The sequence below is a fragment of the Zalophus californianus genome, chromosome 14 (genome assembly GCF_009762305.2).
Source record: "Zalophus californianus isolate mZalCal1 chromosome 14, mZalCal1.pri.v2, whole genome shotgun sequence".
NCBI classification, from domain to species: Eukaryota; Metazoa; Chordata; class Mammalia; order Carnivora; family Otariidae; genus Zalophus; species Zalophus californianus.
Window position 1 is genome coordinate 69,845,811 of NC_045608.1, and position 10,074 is coordinate 69,855,884.

The window sequence follows — 10,074 nt, forward strand, 5'->3', positions numbered from 1 at the left end:
TTCTTAATTCTTCAAAATTTTATTAACAAAACCGGGGGGGAGGGGGCAAGAGTGAGCAAACTCCACAGTCCCACCCAGGCACAGAGAACGGAGAGACAGAGGGACACACAAGAACAGGAGAAAATTCTGAGACCCTCTGGTAACGGCAGCTGGGTAGTCAACTGGTGGATGGGCACAGGGAGAAACTCAGGGACCATTGGAGAAACAGATGAATGGCAGAACAAACAAATGGGGGATTCACGGCAGCTCCCCAGCCTGGAATGCAGGGTGTGAGGACTTCTGGGCCAGTGTGAGACTCAGCGGTCAGCACTGGAGCGCAGGTCGGTAGTGAGTGGGTCATGTTGGATCGTTTGGTGCAGCATCAGGGCCAGTAATCCTGCCCGGTTAGTCATGGCTGTGCGTACATTGCGCTCCTGCTCAAACAGCTCATCCAGCTTGTACCACTGCCAGGGGAGCAAAGGAGCCATGAGAAGGAGCTCCAGAAGCCCCACCTGACCCCAGCCACATTCAGCATCAAAACCTACCACGCGCACACGCTCCAGGTCCACTTCAGCACGCCGCAACTTCTCCCAGCAATAATGGCGGTTACACTGGCGTTTGGGCAGGCGACAAAAGTCACCTGTGAGCTCAAAGACATCACGTACAAGAGGGCACCCACATACTTCATCTGCTGGCACCTGCAAGGAGATTGGGGGTCAGGGATAAATGGTGGTGGGGCAGAAAAGAGGACAGGAATGGGGAATGGTCAGAGAGGTAGGAAGGAATAGAGAGTTCAGAGTGTAGAGAGGAATGGAGATAATGAGACACGGAAAGGAAAAGAATGAAGAGTGACAAAGCAAGCAAAGTGAGAGTTATGGAAGCAGTCAAGTAGGGAAAAGGGAAGGAAGGAGGGCAAAGGACGAAACAAGGGATGAATGTGGGGCAGTGAAGAGAAAGAACAGAATGGGGGAGTTGAGGGCAAACCTTACTTTGGGGTCCCGTGAGTGCTCAGGGCACAGCACCTGGAGCCGCTTACAATAGGTCTTGCTCTGAGGATTATAGACATCACAGAAGAGTCGTGTAGCTCTGGGGATTTAGAGTAGAGAGAAGGTAGTGGAGGGAGAGAAGGGAGACCCATCTATTCTTGTCCATACCCATATCCTACCCCAACATGCCACTTCCGACCCCAGCCTTAACCTCCCTGCTCTAACTTCACGGAGCACGCACACTCACCCCTCAATGCGTGTGGGGTACATGGACCCAAAGGACGTCTGGCTCTCATACTGGAGGGATGAGCACAAATGGAGGGAACTGTGGATGTGTGCTGCATGCCCTCCCGAGACAACCCCCAGACAACACATCTGTTACCCCAGGGACCCACTGATATTCCCCCTCAGGATGACACCCTGACCTTGGCGTAGCAGCGCTCCATGTGGCGCAAGGCAACACGTGGGTTGATAGGGTGCCCGCAGGAGACGCAGAAGATCTGCAGGTCCGTGTCATCACTGTCACCCTCATTGCTCTGTGTGGAGTGAAAGAAACAATGAAGCCAGGTAGGAGCAGGTACTGGGCCCCGTGCCGCTGGGCCTGTGCTTGCTCACCTCCTCATCCTCACGGACAGCCTGCTGCTTGGCACGAAGAATAATGGCCTCAAGCTCATGGAATCGGCGCTCCATTTCCTGAAGGCGGGTGCGGGCACTCTGCTGCTCACGGCGAATACGTTCGAGCAGCTTCTTCCCATGCTCCTCAGCAATGCAGGGACTCTGCTGCCACTGCTGGATGCGCTGGGGGAGGATCTCATAGATGCGGCTGCAGGGAGGCAGTGGGTTGGGTGCAGGCAGGGAAGGTGGCAAACAAGGTAAGTGGGGTGATCCAAGAATGGTAAAATGGATGGCCGACCAACGGCAAAAGGATAAGTGACTGAATGGTAGATAAATAAGCAGACGAGCACGTGAGCGGTGGATGGATGAGGGATGGATAGATGGGTGCTTTGTGGACTGAACAGTGGGCAGGTGACTGATGGGAAGACATACAGAGGGCTCAGGCCATGCCCTACCCCATATTCCCTGACTCCCTTGAAACCTTCAGGAATGACTCACTTGGCTGCCAGCTTCATGCCACAGTCATCTGAGCAATACTTGGAGCCGGGCTGGGCAGGGCGCACACAGCCAGGTCCCAGGCACTGCGGTAGTGATGCAGGGTCCTTGGCGTCGGCGCGCTCTGGGTGTTTCCATTTGTCCTTGTGCTTCTGTTTCTGCCGATGCCGCTTGTATCTCTCTTCTTTCTATGGGACAAAGCGGGTCGGGTCAGGTTAGGGTGGAGTTAAAGTCAGCCCTCGATCCCTGTCTCCCCCTGTATGCCACCCCCTTCTGGCTCTTGTCCCATCCAGCTCCTGACCTTTGCCTCTCCCTCCCCTCCCTGCCCTCGGCCTTCCCACACTCATTTCACCCTCTCCATCACCTTCTTCTCAGATTTCTTCTCCCGACGCTTTACATGCTTCACTTTCACTGCCCTCTTCCGCAGCGCAGGGTCCAGGAACGGAGACTCCTCTGTATCACTCATCCAGGGCTGCAAGTGAGACATACACTGACCCACCTGCCCCTCTCATGACTACCCCACCACTAATCAGTTCCCAAATCAGCCTTCCATACTCTGCCTCATCTTCCATGTCTCCTCATCATGGAAACTCAGCTTCTGTAACCTCTCCCCTTCCACCATGGGACACTCTGCCTGCTCACCAGGCCATGGTCATCAAAGGCCCCCGCACAGAAGTCCTGGTACAGGTCAGGGTCCAGTGGCAGGTCCTCATCCGAGAGTGGCTCAGGTGTGGCCATAGCCTCAGGTGGCTCCTTGACTGCTGATGATGCCACTGCCCCTTCGTCCTCACGGATGCGCCCCAGCTTCTGTGATGGCTGTGGCTGCTGCTGGGTGGGCAGTGGCCTGCGAGGCCGTGGCAGGGACTCTGAGGGCGTCACTGGCGAGAGCTGCGGGGCAGAATCTCAGGACTGGCCCTGACCGCCCTGCCCGCATGCCCCGCCCCGCCCTGGGGGGCTGGACTCACCGAGGAAGGGAAGTACTTGTACGATTCCTGTGCCGGCAGGAGGAAGGCCCAGGTCAGCCCCAGGTGGATGGAGGGTGGCCCTGCCCTAGCCCCTCCCACAAGAGCCTAGCCCCACCAACTAGCCCTGCTTTGCCTCCCCAGACACACCCACTACCCCCACCACTTCTCAGCACCAGGACATGCTCATCCCCGTCCCACCTGCCTTGACATGCCTGACTGCCTTGAAACATCTGGCTCTACCCTGCCCACCTGGGGTTGGAGGCGCCCCTGCTAGCCCCATACACCTGATCATGCCCCGTTCATCTGGACAGGCCAGGCTTCTTCCCCACCTGTCTGTATGCAACCAGGCCCCACCTCACCTGGCCCACCCCTCCTGGCCTCAGTGAGCCCTTCCTGGACATCTGACACCCCCACCTGGCCCTGCCCAGCTCTACCCATGCTCACCCGGGCCCGCAGCTGGCACTGACGCAGCCGGCACTTCTGCCGGATTTTGTTGGGGCCCCCAAACTTCTTCATGTCCCGACAGAAGTCGCAGTGGCCACAGTCCTCAGTGCGCCGGCAGGCCTCGCACTCGCCACACATGCGGGCTGACCGTTTGATCTGCTGCTGCTGCTGGTGATGCTGAAGACGGGCCCAGAACAGAAATCAGGAACGCAAGTAGGGCCTGAAATGGGATCCCCTTACCTATCCCAGCCATGGCAGCCACTCACCTGGCTGGGTGTGGCCACCAAGGGCTGTGGAGAGGATTTGTGGGGCGAAGCAGAGCCCCGAGCAAGCATCGCCCCAACCCCTGTCCCTGACCCCGCCCGACGCTGCAGGTCTGGATCTGGGGCAGGCCTCTTGCGCCCTCCACCCTCATCCCGGGGCTCACTGCCGTCTCGCTCATTGCTGTCCCGCTCCCGTGACTTCTTGTGCCGATAACGGATTTCCAGCTTAGGGTCTTTCTCTGTGGGGTCAAGGTGGGTTGACACTGAGGAATTTGGATGGTCCCAGAACTCTTTCTTCTTCTTTTCTGTCCCACCCACCTTCTCTGTCCCCCTACTCCAGGGCAAAGCTACCCAGTCTGGTGGGACCCTGTATTTGGGCTCACCGTGGAGTCTCCGCTCTAGCTCACCACAAACCAATAATCACCCACAGACGTATGTCACCATTCCCCATGATCCACCCTCCTTTTATGGCTTCTCCTCCCTCGTGGCAGGTGGATCTGCCTGCCCTGTCCAGGCCGCCCCCCTCACCTCGGCACTCCCGACAGTACCACTCCCGGATGGCCTTGGCCATCTTCTCAGTGATCCGGATGCAGTCCCCATGGAACCACTCATTGCAGTTGTCACACCCGCTGCAGAGGATGGGGTGAGTGGTGCAGATGTGAGGGGCTGGACCCATCAGCCTCACCCAACCTTACAAGTGTCAGCCCCGCCCGCCTCTCCCCGGCTCACATCATGAAGCAGTTGATGTCTGGTTTACGGCAGATGCAGTAGATGGGCGCATTCTCCCCATTCTCCGACTTGCTGTCCTCCCCAGCATCTGGAGGCTCTGGGTCTGAACCATCACCCTCCTGTGGGATTCCCCCCACCATCATGGTTCCTTAGAGAACCCCCATCACAGTGCCTCATCCCTTGTTACAGCTCCATCACGCCTCACCACAAACCCCAACATTCTGCCAATAGACTTTCCATCATAGCTCCTCATTAAATCTTTCCATCACAATTCCCACAAGCTCCCCCCACTCACCCCTGACACCCCAGTCCCACACTTATAAATCCCATCACTCTGTCTCACACCTTCCATCACTTACCCCACTAACGCTCCAGCACTCAATCCACACGCTCTTAACAGTTAGTTACACTCTACCATTCATCTCATACTGCCCCCATCGTGACTCCTCACAGGGCCCCCTCACTTCTCAGACACCACGGGGTATATTCCGCAGACAGAACATGTATTTCCATCACGGTTCCCCGCAGATCCCCCGTTATCAACCCCACAGACAACCCGCCCCCATCACCTTTCCCCACCGGTCCTTTGACAAAGACTCATCACGGCTCACTACATACTAACCAGTACTGCTCATCGTAAACCCTTTATCACTCAGCCCAATTTCCCATCCGGACCCCCGCTAAACTACCGAAAGGGATCGCCACAAACTTCCATTACGGACCCCCATAATCGCTCATCACAAAACTCCCAGATGGTTCACACATCAGAAAAAATTCAGAACATCAGACCCCCAACATTCTACCCACAGACCCTTGTTAAGGCTCACCACAGGCTCCCACCTAGTGCCCACAGACTCTCCTTACGGTTCACCACAGACCCTGAAGATCTGCCCACAGACCCCACCACTACCAATCCACCTGACCTCTACCGCCGACCCCCTCCCCGGACCCGTACTCACCATCTCTCCGCTCTCAGCGCACCCCTCCGCGACCCCCGCCAGCGACCCGCGAATCCGCACAGACCTCTCGGAGGCGTCCCCGGCCGTTGTAAAGGCGCCCACAACTACTTCCGCTTTGGTCGCGCCTCCCGGGCACCGTACTCTTATTGCGCAGGCCTACTGCGTCGGCTCCGCAGCAAACAAGTAGATCCGCCGCCTAGGGCCTCTCCGGTCTCTTAGGCGCCACCATCTTGACTACTGAGACCGTACGGCAGCCGAGTCTATAAGTTTGCAGGAAACATGGCCGCACCTATATGGCTGCTTTCCCGAGGGCACCGCCACCTTGTCGGCTGAGTCCGTACGGTGACCGCTTGTACGGACTCAACGTTACAGGAAATATGGCCGCGCCTGTGCGCTACTTCCACGCAGATGCCGTCATCTTGGAAACTGATTCCGTAAGATGGCCGAGTCCGTACGTTCACAGGCAATACATGGCAGCGTCCTAATCGCGGCTTCCAAGAGGGCGCCGGCATTTTGGCCATCGATTCCGTACGCTGGCGGCTTGCACTGCAGAGAAGTTCAAAGAAAAAGTGGCTGCGGCAGAAACGCTACTTGTATCAAGTTACACTCACTCTTCCATTCAGTCACTTTCCCCTTCCACATGTATAAATGGGGCGCCAGCCGACTGTGTCCCTTAGCACTGCGAAGGAAACATTTCCCCCTGTTGTGTCTCCGATGTCAACGTCCACCACTCTTCCCCGCTCTCATTCCTCCTTCCAATTCCTAAGCCCGGTTCAGCCTCCGGGCTTTTGCAGGAGCGTTCTCGCCCCTCGGAATCAGTCCCAGGCAACCATGGTAGGCCATAAACGGTGGTGAACCGGTGAACTGACCGACTCTGGTGAGAAGTGGCCGAACCAAAGTAGATTTTGAAATCCGAGACAGCTGGCTTCACCAACTCTTCCCCTGACCCCGCCACCGCCAGAATGTGGATTTGCCGGGTTCCTGGTGACGTCCACTTCAGTTCTCTTGTTTCGTACATATTCAATTCTCTCCTATAAAGTTAATTGTAACATTTTTAAATTAGATCATGTACAATAAAAAAAAAATTTGGACACATCGGAGAGGTAGACGTCTCCTTAGGGTAATGATCTAACTCGGGCAACCACAGAGGTCAAATGAGATACAACAGGTCAATGCCCCCATCACCCCAAGTCCCACCCAATGGTCATAGTAAATGTCCACATGTCCACATTCAGAGTCAAAACGACTTGATTCGGGGTGAAGAGAGGCCTGGGGAAAATAAAACTTTCTCCCCTTTGCTGACAATTCTTCTGGACTTCTTGGCTCCGGATGTAATAGCAACTTATTTGCTACTGATGATTCTTCTGACGGTGGTTTCAGAAGTCTGGTTTTTGTTTTTGTTTTGTTTTTTTCACCTTTCCTAAACATTTTTATTTATGGCCCCTCCACATCATCACAGACAGCTGAAGACACAGGAGCTGCAACATGGATTCAATGACCCTCTCTTCCCAGAACACGTTTTTAATCCACAAAGCAGTCCTTCAGATCCAGACTTGCCTCCTTTTTCTAATTAATATTGAATTAATCTTAATTTGATTGTAATTTATTTTAATTAACATAATTTAATTCAAATTTAGTTGTTCTTTTAATGTATTAAATTAACTTTAGTTAGTATAAATGAATATGTATGTGTCGTAAAGGTACTGATACATTTACTTTAACATCAATTAATGAATTTCATATAATTCAATTTTAATTTAATTACAATTTGATGTACGAAAATAAGTTTAAGGGAATATAGTTCAAGTTTAACTTAAATTTAATTACTCAAATTTAGTTTAACATTACTGACTTGATTTACTAAATTTAATTTGGTCTAAAATAATTTAATATTAATTCAATTTATTAAATTCAATGTTGTGTATCATTTAAATTTAATATTGTTTACTTATATTACATTTCATTTAATATGATTTAATTCATTCAACTTCAATTTAATACATTTAAATTTTAATTCACATTTATCTGATTCATTACCTTTTTAATGTTACATAACTAAGTTGAATTAATTAAATGTATATTCAGTTACTGTAATCTTAAAATATAATTTATTAAATATGACTTATTCAATTAAGAAAAAACAGCAAAAAAACACAAATAACTCACCTCATGAATGCAAAAAGAGCCAAAAGTACGGATCTTACAGATATTAAAAAGAGAATATTATTCACACATTTATACCAACCTAATGCAATATATTTGACTACTCAGATAAAATGGACAAATTCACTGAAAAAGACAACTTACCAAAACTAACACATGAAGAAAAAGAAATTTTGAGTAGCCAAGCAGCTATAAAATTGTTTGAATTTCTAATTAAAAACTTTCCCACAAAGCAAACTCTAAGCCCAAATAGCTTCACTAGTAAATTCCATCAAATATTTAAGGAGAAAAAAAAAATCAATCCTATATAAAGTGTTTGAGATAAGAGGAGGAAGGAACACTTTCCAATTCATTTTCATAATCATTTCCCTGCTACCAAACTAGACAAAGACATTACAAGAAAAGAAAATGACAGGCCAACATACCCCATGAGCACAAATGCTACAAATTTTGAGGAACAGTCTCCAAAAGACTGGTTTTCCTTATTTATTTGTTTGTTTGTTTATTTATTTATTTATTTATTTTTAAGTCACCTCTACCCCCAATGTGGGCTTTAAACTCACCACCTTGAGACCAAGAGTCACCTGCTCTCTCACTGAGCCAGCCAGGTGCCCCCTGCTTTTACTTTTGGCATCACTATAGAGTTTAAAGTTCCCCAAGACCATGCTTACTTCTGACACTAATTGCAAGTTTGGGGGTCCCCAACTAATTTGCTAGAAGGACTCACAGAACTCACTGAAAGTTGTTGTACTCATAGTTATCACAGGGAGAGGATTAAAATCTGTCATAAGACAGAGTCTGAAAGGGTTCCAAATACAGAGCTTCTAGTCATCCTGTCCCTTAGGAATCCTAGACAGAGGTAGTTGCTCTTAGGGACAATATGTGACAACAGGCATGGAGAATTGTCAACCAGGGCAGCTCACCTGAGCCTTGGTGTCCAGTCTTTATTGGAGTTCCATTACCTAGGCACTAGGTTGACTACCCATGTCTGATCACAGTTTCTATCCCTTCAAGAACATGATACCATGTGACTTTAAGTCCTCACCCCAAGTCACATTGTTAGACTATCCAGTGACTAAAGACTCAAGAAATATTTAAAACAAAACCCACCAATAATCCTACCATCAAAGAGAAGCATTGTTAACTTGCTAACATATGTATATAGGTACGTATAGGTACATAAACGTTAAAAAACAGATTTGGGGTAATATGGTATTTCCAGACCTATGTCTTAATCTTTTGGTCTAATGTTTTTTGAGGAATACTTTTCCATATCCGTAAATATTTTTTAAAATAATTTTTAAACTATTTTCAAAATGTTTTTTAAATCCCTGAAAGTTAGGATTGTTATACGCACTTTATATTGAAAGCTGTTGAGACTCAGGGAGTCTAAGCCTCTAGCCAGGCCACACAGCCAGTAATAATAAATCTGATATTGTTAGTAACAATTTTCCTTCTTTGAGTGCTGCTCAGTGGGCTGAAATCAGGGCATAGACTGAGGGAACCCCAGCATGGGAGCAGCTAAATGAAAAGGCTGATGGGGCAGCCACAGAATGAAGCAGGTTCTGAAATCTGAGGATCACAGGGGACCTGTCAGGAAATGAATCAGTAGTCCAGGTAATCAGATTCCAGGCATCAGGGTCTTAGTTAGGAAACAAGCAACATGGAATGAAGAGTAGCAGTCTCTGGATGTCAACATACTTCATGGTCTGTTGGTGTCAGGATCATCAAAAAAGATACGACTAACAGAGGCATTGGTTAAAACGATGCTTTACTCAGATAGAGAAGGGACAAAGTGAGATCAGCCACACCAGTAGGCATAAGTTCCCCATAGCCAGTGGGACTCTTATTGCATTGGGTATGAATATCTTCATTGCCCATTCAATGTGTACTCCTTTGTTCTGCTTAAGCATGTACATCATATAGCACCTGGCTAACTCCACTACTATATCCCACCAGGAATGGGGTCCGTCACCTGCTGCACCAGATGGGTGCTTGTAGACCATCACCCTGCTAAGGATAAACATACAGGTTTATTGGGTATATAACTAAGAATAGGATCGCTGGGTCATATGGTAATATTTGAAGAAATTGCCAGACTGTTTTCCAAAGTAGCTTTACCATTTTCTATTCCCATCAGCAGGTTCTAATTTCTCCAACTCCTCAGTAACATTTGTTATCTGTCTTTTGGATTATAGCCATGCTAGTGGGTGTGAAGTGGTGTCACATTGTGGGTTTGATTCGCATTTCCTTGATGGCTAATGATGTTGAGCATATTTTCATGTGCTTATTGGCCATTTTCATATTTTCCTTGGAGAAATATCTAATCAGATCCTTTGCCTATTTTTCATTCGTTGTTACTATATCTATAAATATTCTAGATACATTCCTTATCAGACATGTGATTTGCAAGCATTTTCTTCCATTCTGTCGATTGTCTCTTCACTTTCTTGATGGTGTTTTTTGAAGCACAAAA

The 10,074-nt window shown here is 49.1% G+C and overlaps 1 protein-coding gene across 2 annotated transcripts; it reads right to left on the minus strand.

Annotated features, from left to right (window-relative positions):
• Positions 1–12: 12 nt before the first annotated feature.
• On the minus strand, positions 13–5,598 carry CXXC1 (CXXC finger protein 1). Of its 2 annotated transcripts, XM_027577493.1 has the most exons (15): positions 5,436–5,585; positions 4,477–4,595; positions 4,276–4,376; positions 3,751–3,986; positions 3,485–3,661; positions 3,041–3,067; positions 2,718–2,963; positions 2,440–2,547; positions 2,079–2,263; positions 1,581–1,788; positions 1,391–1,501; positions 1,213–1,262; positions 969–1,065; positions 525–677; positions 13–443 (listed from the first exon to the last, which is right to left on the minus strand). In XM_027577493.1, the coding sequence occupies exons 1-15, from the start codon at positions 5,436–5,438 to the stop codon at positions 297–299; spliced, it is 1,968 nt and encodes a 655-aa protein (XP_027433294.1). In that variant the 5' UTR covers positions 5,439–5,585; the 3' UTR covers positions 13–296. The 2 variants fall into 2 exon arrangements, with proteins under 2 accessions (XP_027433294.1, XP_027433293.1); XM_027577492.1 differs by lacking the exon at positions 3,041–3,067 and having other exon boundaries at positions 5,436–5,598.
• Positions 5,599–10,074: the final 4,476 nt, after the last annotated feature.